Source organism: Hermetia illucens, chromosome 1 (assembly GCF_905115235.1).
Source record: "Hermetia illucens chromosome 1, iHerIll2.2.curated.20191125, whole genome shotgun sequence".
Classification (NCBI taxonomy): domain Eukaryota; kingdom Metazoa; phylum Arthropoda; class Insecta; order Diptera; family Stratiomyidae; genus Hermetia; species Hermetia illucens.
The window spans coordinates 221,372,756-221,387,805 of record NC_051849.1 but is presented as its reverse complement, the minus strand read 5'-3'; the positions used below and the strand labels follow the sequence as shown (position 1 = coordinate 221,387,805).

Below are 15,050 nucleotides of genomic sequence, written 5' to 3'. Positions count from 1 at the left end.
GTACATATGAGTACATGTTTAATTTTTATTTCATTAGCATCCATACGAATAATAGTAGGCTCCAATTGCAAAATTTGTTTTTCCACCTCTTTATATTCGTCTTTCACATTTTGAATATTTTCTTTTTTTATTTTCAATGGAATTGGACGACAATATCTCGTCGATGATGGGGTTAAATTATTCCAAAATTTTTTTTTTTATTATTATTAGATTGACACATTTGCAATGGCACTATTGTACACAAAATAATGTTAGAATCGGCATATAATGAATTATCTGCAAAATTCTGTTTGTATATGCTATGCCCACCACTTCCATCTAAACCATCTAAATTTGTAATAAATTTCGATGATATTAGAGTTCTCCGAAATATTCTGAAGAATTACTTCAGCCTGTACTTGTGTCAAACGTTCTGCTGTATGTGTAAGAAGATCTTGCAAGGGCACAAAAGCTTCTTTTTCAGAAACGGTAATGTTTGGAGGATAACATATCTTTTTTGCCTCTACTATTAAATGATACGAAGGGTAAATGTCAGCCCCTCTTTCCTTCGCTCCAACTCGCATGGTTATATAATCCTCCTTGGTTAGGCCAAGATCAACTACAAGACCTAAAGCCTCTTCAGGGCTGTATGTTTTTATAGAACCAGAGGATTGTGTATCGTGAGCAGTCGTCATTTTTTTTATTCTGTTGGGGGAAGATTGGATGGCTAATTTTACAACCTTAGCTACACTTCTCTTTCCAGATTTGACTAAGCTTGATTCTGTGGCCATGTACAATTTGTCTGTGCTTATGCTTGATGTTAATTCACTGATCTGCCTTTGCTTAGTACGTAGAGAACTTTCTTCAAAGTCCTTTTTTGGCCTTCCGGATAGCCGAAGCGGCTCTAATTCAAATATCTCTGGAAGTTTTAAATCTTCATCAAGCCATTTTATGTTGTTGTTCCGAAACCGCTCATACGTGTAATGAGAATTGCGCCATTTTATAAATAATTTTGCAACAAACGTTTTTACTATATTTTTCAGTTGCTTTGAGCAATTTTCTGAAAGTTCGTTTATGGCAAATTTTTCCGTTATGTAGCCAATCAATTGTTGATTACATTTGGCTGATGACATTTTGTTGAATTGGCTGTTTCTTAGCACTGTAAAAAGTTCCCCTTTCTTAATTCGAATTTCATTAGGAACAGGGTCAAGTCGACTACCTGAAAGAAATTTAGCGATTTTAAGAAAAGGGGGAAACGGGGGGACATGAGTATTACATGCCTTTATCAGCTATACGTTGTGCTACAAAACAAGTAAAAAAAAGTCATGGAACTTTTTGGAACTTTTTTTGTAACACAAGCAAAAGTCAAAATTTCAATTTCTTTTAAACATCAAGTAGTAGTATTTTGTGATACGCATACTAAGTAATTACTTCGTACACAGTAATGATATTAATAACTGCAAATTAAAGTACCTACCTGACGATTCTAAATTCATGATACAAAACTTTAATTTTTCTTACTAACAAAAGTGTAACGACCGTATAGTAACTGTCAACAATTTGTTGTAACTCACCAGTATCAACGAATAGAAACAATTACTCAACTTTGCGCGCATGGGATGAGCGCTGTGTCGCAGAAAAAAGGAAATTTTTTCTAGTTCACAATAAAGGGACTTATAGTGTAAATTTCTGGCGCATTTTTTTTAAATTTGGGAAAAATATTTAAAATCGATTTTGTCGTCGTAATATGGTCGTTTGTCCTTATGTGCGCCGTAATAAAGGGGGAATTTATCGGTCCGAATGGCGTTCGAATGACTTCGCTAAAAGGACAAGAATTGAAGTGAAGGCTGTACATGTGTTTCTTAAAGGAACCTATGGTTTATGGCTAAAAATCGCATTCTACTTTTTAAATGCGTTTTTCTCGAAACCGCATGTTGAAAATTGGCTGCCACCATAACCCAAAATCTATCCAACAAAATTCTTTACGACTTATTTAGAACATATTTCTACGGTCCGCAAACGATTCATTCAGTAGTTTTTTTTTATTCATTGAAGAAGCCGTAAAAAAACGCCAAAATTCACAAAAAAAAATTAACACATCACCAAAAATTTAGTTTTTAATATTTTTTAATAATCCTAGTTTGCGGACTGTAGTTAAGTCTATACGTTAAAATGCCGTTTACTTTTTTCTGATGATGATCGCAGAGCCCTCTAGTGTGGCAGCAGAAAAACACCATTTTTTGGAGATGGGTGTATAAATTGCTTTGTATTTCAATAACGAACTATCTGATCGGGTTGGAAAAATTAGAGCACGCTCAAGACATTAATAAATTTATGGTGAAAAATTTGTATTTGCATCTTTCTCCAGTTGTTCACAAAAAATTTCTAAAAAAAGCTGAAAAAAAACGGTCTACGCACGGGATGGCCTCCTTAACATTCCCACTATGCATCCGTATTCTTCGTTGTGCCATCTCCTTTAGACACAATTAGGATGGATTTTTCGTATTGGATTCCTACGAAATCCGAGACTTTTTCCAGAATATTTACTTTTTCAGAAGTTTTCATTATACTAAAAATCATGTTACAGAAATGATTAAAATTCCCATTCAAATGAAAATATAAAGAAAACATTATTGGGGTTATTACAGTACTTTAATTTGGGTAATCAACAAAGATACAAGCAAAATGTCGGAAAATTTTGATTTTATCAAAACAGAAAATTAATATTACTGGAAAATTCAGATAGTTTGGAGTGGAGTTAATCAATGTTCTGTTTACACCTAGTGAATCCCAGCTAGAGTTTCCCCTACGATAATTGAGCGTTAATTTAAATTACTTATGGGTCTGCATACATACATGCATGTATAGATACTATCTCTTCTATTATTCGATGGGCAAGTAAATTAATTCGTGTAATTTCACCAACTGACTGGGTTCATTTTGTTGATCGAATATAAATATTCGAAGACTACTAACAACTTGTTAAATGTTGGAACTTTGGAACACCATTAGTTTGCGTAGAAGCAATTTCCTTGCTTAGCGTATGCAAAAATGTAACTTTAGAATTGTGGAAGCGGAAATTTAAACTTTATCGGAATATTGAGATTCAAATAGACGAGAAGCAGTGACTGAAGCAAATGTTTAACTTTCAAACCTGCATTTAAACCTTTACTCCCCCAAACATGGTTAGTTCCAACCCCAGGGCCAGTGGCGTCCAACCTTATACCACTAACCAACGATATCTCGCTGCCTCGGATTCTTCAAGAAATATATTTTGATAGGACACACACAAGCAGAAACTTACTATAGGAAAAGCAGAAAATTCTGCTATCTGCCGTATACCCGCTACTACCTTGCGCACACCATCTCAGTCTAGGCAACTGTTTCAAGATAGTGTGCGTGCACACGGATAAGTCGAAGCTCTTCCCTCCAATAGATATTATTTGGAAACTACTCAATTCTAGCAAACGAAAAATCTACCACCTCATCGGCGAGCCTACAATTTCCACACACATGCACATATGAAAGAGCCTCACTGCTGCAGCCTCGCAGTTTCAGATACTTTTTGTCGTGTTGTCGCTGTGTGCGCGCGTGGAAAATCATATCAAATCCCGAAAGGATTCCGTGGAAAGTGGTGGAAAAACGCAGGTATCGGTCAAGGAAAATTCAAGTGGAGTTCTAGAAGTGACCGACCATCGGTTCCTCAGTCAAATTTCCCGCTCGCCTAAGCGTATCTTGGATTGCTGGGATTCGGAAAGCGGATGGAAAATGGAATTGGTGAAAAATCTGCGATGGGTTTGTCGTGTGTGTGCTGTCAACATGAAAGAGAAGTTCTCGGAGCTGGCATCCGTGCATATTTTCGGACCTGCACAAGTTCACTATAAAATGAAGAAGTACTTTGGCATCGACGTAAGTAACGTAGCCAAGATGCTTTCTTGGCATTTGGTTTGGTTCCTCCTGCATGGCCAAAGACGTTCTCGGTCAGTGGTGAAAAGTAGTCGGGGAAAACCTGTTTTAAGGTTAGTTTCGGCACTGGAGAGCGCTGCGACGACGATTGATTTTGGGGCTCCACTAGTGGAGCTTTCATGCAGTCGCAGACTCGCTAGTGTGGGACCACATGCACACATATGTGTTTGTTAAGATAAATAACAAGTCGCCGCTGTACCCACCAACAACACTACGATCGGGGCAGCAAGTGATTGGACTTGTTCTGCAATGTTTCACTTATTCGTAACATTATGCATGCACACCCAAGTAATAACGCTACAATTGAATTTATTTCATTTATTTTCCAACAACCACATCCACACATTGAAAGGCGGGTTGCCTCGATGCTTTGCGGAATTCTAGTATCCCAACTCGTCTATGCACCGGTCATGTTCGTATTGGTGTGTGCAACGTTGAGTGCATCCCATTTGAAATGCACCCGATATGTGAGCAATTTTTATCAAATATGCTGTTTCCCAACGCATGAAATGAGATAACAAAAAGTGCATTTCCAGTTGCTATTACAGAATCTACCCTCACACCACAAGTAGGCGAAACTTTCAGCATTTGCAATTTAATTTAAATTAAATCGAATGTGCAAGGAAAAGTATAGTAAAATCCAAAGGGCGATGATAATAGACATTTCTTTCTCTAAAATATTCCTTTGTATTACTCAAGCTGGTTAGGGCTAGTGTCGTACCAGGAAAATTTTCCTATAGTTCGTAGCATCTTCAACCATGACAACGCTACGCTCCAATGTCTTCGGATGTCTCCCGTGAATTGTTGTCCCAATACTCCAATAAGATCTTTATTATGCAAAGCTACTAAAACGATTGCAAGAAAAACAAACCGGAGGCTGGATGCTTCAGGTATGAAAGGTTTTGTGTATTTCTTACATATAGGAATATTTTAGTGATTTGTGCCTAACTCAAAACGTACTATATGTGCATATATTATGCCAGACTATTTACGTTAGTGTGATACAAATATTCAAAGTCTTGGATTGCAGTAACTTTGCACAAAAGCGGTGACCCGAACCTATTATATTTTGTTAGGAATGGTGCGATTTCCACCGAATTTGATAGTATTTTGTTTTCTAGTGTAGTCTGTATTGCTGCTATGATTATGATCGATTCCAAGATGCCAGAGAATTTCTAAAGAATGCAGTCATATACAGTAGACTCGCGCAGAATAAATCTAATCGTGTTCATGCTACTAACAGTGATCATATTAAAGAGGGTTGTTGGAAAGGTAACCTCGGTTTTTTTTAATAATGAACTGGCTTACATTTCTTCAAAATATATTGTTTAACAGGATTTTGTAGATGCATTTTTTAGGATTGCCTTTTCACGGAAATTCCGTAGTAGGCAATATTCGAAGGGTTGCCACCAGTTTATTCAGACCAGTCAATTACAAGGTCCAACGGCTTGATTGCTTGAGTGCGGGGTACTTTAATTTAATTGGAAATCGATATCACCTTCTTCATTTGAGCCGTTTATTTAAAATTAAAAATATTGATTGGAAATTTTGGAAAGATTTACTGCGATTTCATCATCTTTGCATTCTTACATTTTTCTCAGCTTAAATAATTTCGTATATCAGTCGAAAACTCAACATTTTTTCGCTACGTAAATTGACTTATGCCACTTTCGAAATAAATAAATACAAAAAATTATTGATAGGATGAGTTGAGATGAAGTTTCAAATCCATATTGATTTAAGAAAATTGATAAGTAAATTATAGGTACAATATTAGTAATTTGTATAAAAATAAAAAATCCACATTTTAAGGTTGTGTGGAAAAGAAAACCTTATTAAAATCGGTTTACTATCTCTCTGCCCGTCCGTTTATCTGTATGTCTGCCTTTTACATCTAATATCTAAAAACGGTTACTCTTATTAATACGAAATTTGGTAGAAAGGTGGGAACTGTGAGACACATTGCATGCAGGGAGTAACACAGTTCCACGTTGAGTAAAATTTTTTTTTTTATCAAGTAAAGTCATCAATGAAAGGTCTCGATTAGTAATTTACGAAGCCGATCTTAGTTTTAAACATTTGTTGCAAAGGGGAGGAGTGCGGGGGTCTAAAAGGGGTCAGTGATTTCAATGATTCGTTCTCGGAAACTACCTAACTCAACTATCCGAAAAGAAATATAGTGGTCCATACACATGACATTTACGCCTCAAATTCCTTTTCATGTCGGTACGGTAGGTATTATTAACGGAGTTATATTAGGTCAAAATTGTCTCTTTTGTGCAAATTTTTTGCATTCTCATTGGTATTGTATAACTGGTGTTTGCTCAGTTTTAGTTCTGTATTTTTTCCTAATTTGCTGGAAGTTATTCACCAATGATTTTCAAAAGTCGAATATAGTGTCGCGCTTTACAACATTCTAGCCAGCCATCATTAGACTCGCACTCAAAAAGTCTTATTTTAATATCATGCCGCTGATCGGTACATTTCTTTCCCGTTGGCTAGGAACAGCTGCCTTTTTAATTTCACGAAATTCTGCCCCTTTTTTTAATTTTGCCTGTTCACGTTACCGACTTTGAATTTGTATACGTTATAAATATGCTGTGGTTAAAAATGTGATGTTCACATTATCCAGAATCGCAAGTTCACGTTAACGCGAGCCTACTATACTATTATTATCCTTATTTGGGCAGATATAGTATTACGGAGCCTAGTTGCTGTGTAGTAGCAGCCTCGTGATTTTTTTCAGATCTTTCGGTTGCGTAGCTTTTCTGAATGGATCCGTAAAAGAAAATATCCCTTGTCGCCCCACCTTTTGCATCAAATTTCAAAGCTGAGGCCGGCTCTGGAAGGTATTGATCGACACCTTTCATTTGATATCCTTTCCATGAAATAAAATGTACACCCGCTTTCACATGTATAGAAACCCCCTATCCTTAAACTCGATGTAGAACAATATTACCCACTGTATGGGGTTCACCAAATTTCGTATCAATAAGGGTAACCGTTCCTGAGAAAAATGCTTGTGACAGCAGACAGACTGAAGAAATAGGACACAGTCCATTTAATCCCTTCACATACTCCAACCAAGGCAGCATAGAGAACGTCACCGATATCGAGAAGAAAAAGTAGCAGTGACAAGATGAAACCCTGGCGGACTCCGCTTTGGACTTCAAACTCTTCTAAGATTTAATCTCGATGAAGCACGTGACATTTCACGCCGTCATATGTCCCCCGGTTCGGATGACTTTGTGGTTAAAGCGCAAGACTGACGCTGTCGAAGGTCGCAATTGAATGCTCCTGAGTAGCAGAGCGATTTGTATCGTGACTAGACGTGGGATGTCAGTCGACTCAACTGTAAATGCTGAGTTGAATCAAGATAAAAATCACGGGTGGGTCCCAGGGTACAAGGTACTGTAATCCTGTAATGCGCCGTTACGATGTTGAATGAAGGGTTCCAACACGCTTCAAGGCCAAGATCCAATTGGATTGTCGCACAACGATTATTATATATCCCTCCGATAATAGCTATTAGTTTCACCGGAAAGCCCCTAATAAGTACATTTGCTGTTCACGGTGTCGAAAGCTTTCTTCAACTTCAACTTCTTGCACAGCAAGTAGAATCGAGACCTCAACTCCGTACACTGTTCCAAAATAGTCGGCAAGATGTAGGTGTAGTCAGGGCAGTAGGATCCAGAACAGAAATCATCTTACTTTTTGTCGATTAAGGCTTTAAAATGTTCCTTGATACGTTTCATACCTTCAATTATCGCCGAAAATGGTGGCAATGATATTACCACCTGCGGGCAGGTGAATGCAAGGTTATTGTTCTAATATTTGGATCCAGCTCATTTTGATTAACCTAGCTAGGAGGAATTGATCTAAATTTAATTCTAGATCTGCATCACACACATCACAATAATAACGAGACAGCATATTTCTCCTCTTCGCTCCATTGTGAAGTGTAGAGCATCTACATATTTTCAAATTTCAACCAGATTGTGCTTCGGTTTGTGTAATCGCAACACTACCCATCTATTGTGGATTCATCTTCCATTTCTAAGACAACAAATAGCGTGACAAGCTTTTGGAAAACGTCGAAAATTATTAAATCTTGCAGTCTTTCAGTAATATAAGCAAGTCGGTACCAAAATCCACTTTATACAACAGTAAAAATTATACATGATTATCCTCAATGAGTCTTGAACTGAAGGCTAGCGGTATAATTCGAAGCCATACAGGCTTCCTAATGATTGCAGTTGTACACTGGATTGAAACCTGTTCCAGAATAACTTTAACACATTTTAGGAAACAACGCATTTTGAATGCCGCAAGGAACAGTACTCTGCCTTTTTAACTCAAGGCAATTTATTGCTATAATATTTGTATTTTTAAATAATCTCATTGTATATAACTGTTAGTTTACAATTTAGGTTAAACTATTGTTTTTGCATCCTTTGAAGAATCTGAATTTTTATTTATAGCTCAATCGTGGTGATGTATTGCCGAAAAACATATGTAAAGTATGTTACAGAAAACTAGAAGACTTTCACAATTTCGCTCGTCTGGCCAAGAAGACTGATCGTTTCCTAAAAGCATTTGTAAATTCTGTAAACAGTGACAGTGTTGAGGTTAATATAATTTTATATAAATTAAAAAAAATAATAAAACACAAAATCTCATTCTCTTCAGGTGTCAAATGCAGAATTCACAAATCGTTTTCAAACAGAATTTGCTTCATTTGCGTTTTCAACAGAAAGCGATACTTTCAAGTCGAGAAAATCGAAAATTATTGCCAACGATAGAAAGGTAACTTCCTTAGATGCAATAAAAATCAAAGAGAAACGATTGACCATGACGAGGCCAATGTCATCAACTTCAGTCTCGAATGCACAAAATCCAAGTCGTAATAATTTGGAAGAAAAAAGACAACATTTGAAAGCAGTACTAGCAACCAGCAATGCCGCAGCGCAATCACAACCTAGAATTAAGGTGAAAAGTGAACATGATCTCAAATCACCCCAGTTGAATGTGAATTTGCACCCATCTCAGCAACCAATGAAGGTGATAACTATTCCACAAGTTACATCAGTTCCCTCTAATTCCCAAAATTCGCTCTACGGCAACCGATTGAAACTGGGGCAGGTTGTTAAAGATATTGATTTATTGACCCTTATTTTGAAAGCTCTTAAATGGCCATATACAAATGATAATATCCTAGTACAAATTGAACAGCTGAAAGAAGCGCCATTCCATGAAGTGATCCGCAATCAAAATCTACTCCAAGATGCCGATCTCATGCAAATCCTAAATACAATACTTAGTCCGATTCTACTGCAGAGGCCGCTGGTGGCCCAGCAACAACCAATAATCCCAGCTTTTGTATCGTACAAAATTCCAGCTGACCTATCCGTTCAGTTGATTACGGAAGAAGTGGTCGATGACATTCCGATTGCAAAACCGTTACTTGGCAATCAATCGAGGCGAAGCATAAGTTCCAAGATCAAACCGGCAACTAGAAAACAACGACAACCGAGAGCGAAAACAAAGACTCCACAGCGTTGCAGTTCTCCCATCGAGATTTTATCGGATGACGACAGTGTACAAATGTTTGAAGTAGATGTAGATCCGAATTTGTATTTCAACTTAGACAGTGAATCCCAGGAGAATAGTAACAGCTATGAATCGCCCAAAAAAGACAAACGTAATGACGACCTACTAAAGTTCAAAATACAGAAAAAGCAACGAAGGAAGGAATCTCATGTGAAGCGAAACAATGAACTACTCAATGAAGTGCATAATTCAGAGCCAGAAATTATTATACCAGATAAATTGATTGAAACGGCAGAAGATATAAATGAAAAACTTGCCGAAACTGCTGACCCTAAGGTAAATGTACAGCCAAGCCCCTCAAACAAATCAATGGGAGAAGATATAAGCGGTGATGACGATGCTTGGTCTGAATTTAAAGTAACGGAATCCCCAGATACAAGTGTGGAAATAGAAAAAACCACGACCGCCGTTTGTATTAAGGAAGAATCTATTCAAAAAGTAGAGGATAGCATAAACCTCCCCTTGGAAGAAAGCGGGGATGTGAAATCTTCTGTGGCTGAAAAGCAAATTATCGTGAAGGAAGAACCGAAACTAAAGGAAGAGAAATCAAATAAGGAGCCAATTTCACCAAAAGAAGAAAAACCTTCAAAAGAGGATAAACCGTATGTGATCCATGAATTATGTCGAATCGGAAAATCCATTAATTTATTTCCTCTGTTTCAGACCGCCAAGAAAAAGGGGACGTCCAAAAAATTCTACAAACGTTGATGAGAAAGTGGCTAGAACTGACGATGAAAGCAAAAAGAAAGGCGCTCCGGACAATTCGTCCACTAATAAGCCTGTACGGAAATCTGCGAACGCTACTGCACCAAGGTATAATACTTTTGAAATTTACTTGAACTAGTTCATTTAAAATAAACCATGATTCGATTTTTCAGTCAACAAAACGGAAGGACACGAGCAACCAGATCTCTACCATCCACTCCACCTGTAATGAGTCTAAGAAACTGTAATTTACGTCGAAGGTGATATCGGTCGATAGAAACCAAACTTAACTTGAATCCTGAACTATCTTTTTTTTTTTTAGGATTTGTAAACAATGCGGTCATTCATTCACACTGCTCGCAGATTTTCTGGATCACAGAAAAATGCACACATAAAATGAAAACTGATCCACTGCAGATCGATTATTCAATACTAGGTTTCTTTAGGTTATTTCACATCCGAATTTGGTTCGTTATTCCTATTTTTGATATAGACAAAGAAGAAAGTTCACTGGAATTGATAAGAGACAGAAATCTAATACTGTGATATTAAATCCTAAGTATTATCTGAAAGTTGAAAGTGAAAATACAATTCTGATTTAAATGAATTTCTTTGTTTTTTTCTAAATGTGTTAGTTTTCGTGTAAAATTCAGTTTGTATTTAAAACTTGAATTCTTTTGCACAATTCACGAAAATGTTTTTGTCTGTAAGTGATATTATATCAATAAATGTTTGTAGTTTATGTAACACCATCTTTTCATTTAATCCCTGGAATACAATGACTGCTATTGCATAACATAAAAGGGACGTCGGAGTGGATAGATAATCGTATTGACAAGATTGTGTGTAAGTATATTTATATTTTTTTCAAAAGAGACTTAGCTGTACCATTCAATTTTAGCTTATTATAAAGGTGTAATTTCACACCGTTAAATGTCGGAAGACTTCTCTCAAAGATTTAAGGATTTTTTCTTTCATTTGCTTGAATTGATATAATTGATATCGCCACCACCCCGCTTCTGTCCAATATTCGTAAAATTTCGTCCATCATTATTAACCAGAGGACCGGAGATATGGCATCACCCAGGGGTGCGCTTTTGTTCACATCTTACCTGCACGTTTCGGTATGAAAACCACTCACGCGTGTCTCCAAGATTGTGCTACGTATCCTGTTGGCAGTCCTGATGGCCGATTTCTACCTCTTCAGGCAGTCCTTATATAGCTGCCAATATTTATGTCTATGCCAGATGTTGAAAATCTCTCTGGTCAGTTTCCTGAGGCTAGAAAGATCTTCATTCCACCACGGTGGTAGTGTCTTCTTGCTGTATTTAGTAGAGCACAAGACTTTGGAGGCGAAATCGAATGCCTTTTCCAGAGCCCCCACCTTTCACTTTGCGCATTGGAGAGTTTGTTGTTGATAACTTGACCAAACTTCCTCCTGGCATCTCTGAAAGGTTTGGAGACCTCTGCGGCGAGGTCTAGACTGAAACGTATCCAACTATGCTCTGAGAAGGATCTCTGGTCAGACATTCTCCAGTTCTCCACCCTAAGAATTCCATTGTCGTTTAGTGGGGTGATATCAAGGACCTTCCCCCAAACGTCTAATTCTCCGTGCTGGGAAAATGAAAGGTTGGTATACTGCCCCTGTTACATACTGATTGTATTAATAATAAAATCAAAGAATGAATTACCCCTTTTGTTGATTTCCGAGCTGCTCTAAAAAGTATGCCTTGCAATGATGTCGCAGTAAACCAACAAGTTTGCCTTCTTTGTTGGCCTCCCCTTCTCCGCCTGCTCCAGTTTGACCACGACTAGGTCGCTGGAACTCAAATCCAGACACAAAAAAACATGCAAACTTTTCCTTGCCAGGATACATGCTCTAGGTCTGCTTTAATCAGCTTCTCTTGTGTTGTGGAATAAATTATAATATTTCCTTTGATGGTTCGGTTGTCTCCAATCCAGCGTTCCTGTACTAGTGCGATGTCGATCAACAGATTAACCGAGGCGCACTTCGAGTACTGCAAGTTTATTTGCGTTAGCCTCAGCATGATGTGCTTGCATGAGGGATTCATCAGCCCCCGTCGGACACTCGATACTCATCTCCTCCAATAGCTCAACCCTCCAGCGTTCCTGTACTAGTGCGATGTCGATCAGCAGATTAGCCGAGGCGCACTTCGAGTACTGCAAGTTTATTTGCGTTACCCTCGGCATGATCTGCTTGCATGAGGGATTCATCAGTCCCCGTCGGACACTCGATACTCATCTCCTCCAATAGCTCAACACTGGTCCACACACCCGGTAGTAGTTTTCCGCCAACGGAATTGTCATCCGTCGGCTAGCTGTTGATGCTTATCTTTCTGCATAGCTTGCTTAGCGTCCGAGCTCTTGCACACTTTGCTCCGCTTGTATTCTTGTTCGGCCTCGTCTTGAGAGGTGGGCTTCATCGTCTTGAGCGGTGGGCTTCGTCTTCTGCTCATCCGCCAGGCATTTGCTATTATATTCCTCAACAACAGTGGATTCCAAACTGGAAACCATCAGTCCGTCCGCGGCCTCGTTCCGGGAGGTCTCTGGAGTTGATTTCAGTACAGCGATGCTACGGCTGGTACCGATTAAACTGTTCTCCGAATTACGCAACTTTAAGATGAAGCATAATCAGACCAGACCGCCACCACGCAACCAGGGTGAAGTAGCACTCGATAACTGATGTTCTTCGTGATCGACGTATGAAGAAACATCTCAAATCTTAAACTTACCGCAAGTGCAATATGATATGATCAAGTCCGAAATAAGGACATCCGCGATTAGCCAAAAATTGTAAGAGGGACGTCTTCGATAGTATAGTCATGTAATTCGCACTAAGCTAAGATAAGCCTGAACAAAAATATCGATCGGAAAAGGATAAATTTCGACCAAAACAATGATAACCTAATACAATAGATGGTGATTTGAGAGCATCTCGTTTCCACACAAATCAAATTTACAATCGAGAAAAATTGCGAACTTGATTTAGATTAGCCAACTCCATAACTGAACAAGACAACGACTACAGAAGAAGAAAAAAATCAATTATTCTTAAGTGATTAAACTTACACGTTCTAGTGAAGGGTAGTGTTGCGGCCTTGGTTGAATACTCAGTCCTGACTTCCTCCCCCAGTTACTAGTAGTTCTTAGTCTCAATTAATTTCTATTACATATTATTATTATTCTGTTAAGGGAAAGTCGCACCGCGTCCTTGAAGAACTATTGTGCCCCTTTTACTGGTTACAGTGTACCTGTTGATCATAGTATCTCAAGCAGGCCTGTAACCGTTAGGAACTTTAGTATGTTCCTCACTTCCAGATGTTTCAGCTTTGCATCTGGTATTAAGTGTTCTCCCAGATGTATCGACCTACTTTGGACAAGTGCCGGACACTGTCCCAGGACGTGCATAGAGGTTTCGTCCTCCTCCTCACAAAACCTGCAGGCAGTGTCCGTAGATATCCCTAGCTTCCCTAGGTGGTAGTTCAGCCGACAATGACCAGTGAGAATTCCCACTATGATTCGGAGGTTCTTTTTGGTGAGGTTTAAGCAATCCTTTGTTCGCATGGGTTCTTATCCCCCAATAAGCACTCTGGACTGCTCCATCCCTGGTTTCTATTACATAGGCTGCACTTATATTTATCCCTATAGATGAATGCTATGTAATCAGAATAACCCTAGACCTTCATTGCACTACAATTTAACCCTTCTAAAAGCTTTTCTATTACTACACTCCATATCAGCGTTGATAGTATCCTATACTGTTAGTGTTTCTACTTGTCTGTTGTCTAGCATTTTACTCATCCAGAACGTGGAAGTATTCGTGATCGCCTGACAGAAGCCATGTAGCAATCATGAATTGATATAGGACAGGTTCGGTTGATTATCTTGCTCAGTAAGCAGAATGGAATGGATGTAATGGATCAATAGAACATTAGTTTGCGATTACCTGGGACCTTCTCCAATGTTTTAAATAAGAAGGAAGTCAGATAAATTGATCTCAAATATTAATATGAAAAACATTTGCCTCCTTACCGTCGATGTAGGTTCCAAGGCTACACGACGCTTTGCGGCCATCAGGTGGGGACCTATCTTCCGAGCAGCTATTTTCCAAAATGTTTTTCATTTTCCTATCTCAGGCTAGGTTCCTGTTCCATCAGGATACGTCCCCTGATGAGCTGTTTTCGAGGAAACCTGTTACTGTTAAATGTTTCCAATCAGGTCTACTCACTAGAATTACCAGGTCTTAACGAGGCTCTCCCGCTCTCAACCAATCGATGGGTTTTACATAACAACCTGGATTGGGAAAGGTATCTTCTGCTTCCGAATCTAGGTTGGCAAGATTTTGTTAATAGTAGGATCACCTCCTACAAGGTGGCTTGGTTCACGCAGAGCTATATTGGCCTGGGTGTCCGCAATAAATTGGTTAGGCATTTAGGGATTTAATTTTCTAACAAATAGCATGTAATATTGGTGAAACAGTGTCATCCAATTTCATTGAATTTTCATAAAAACAATGCAAATCTGATAGTCTAAATCAATGTTATTCCCATGAATTTTTGATTAGTGCAGCAGCTCTACACTCAATATTTTTGTATAGGCCAATGCCGAATTTGATGACAATGACAATATTAACATATTTTTACATATATTTCTGCCAAAATTTCAATGATTCCCCTCTCCACATCAAGTCGACCAAAAACGTTCACCACCCGCCAAATCGTCGCTTTGTTTGCCTTAGATAAATTCTAAAGTTCTAGTTCTAGTCTGTT

General features: G+C 38.4%; 1 protein-coding gene across 1 annotated transcript; it reads left to right on the top strand.

Annotated features, from left to right (window-relative positions):
* Positions 1–3,506: 3,506 nt before the first annotated feature.
* Positions 3,507–10,867, top strand: LOC119649840. The gene is made up of 6 exons (XM_038052188.1): positions 3,507–3,888; positions 8,427–8,573; positions 8,635–10,157; positions 10,219–10,368; positions 10,434–10,520; positions 10,583–10,867. The coding sequence occupies exons 1-6, from the start codon at positions 3,748–3,750 to the stop codon at positions 10,653–10,655; spliced, it is 2,121 nt and encodes a 706-aa protein (XP_037908116.1). The 5' UTR covers positions 3,507–3,747; the 3' UTR covers positions 10,656–10,867.
* Positions 10,868–15,050: the final 4,183 nt, after the last annotated feature.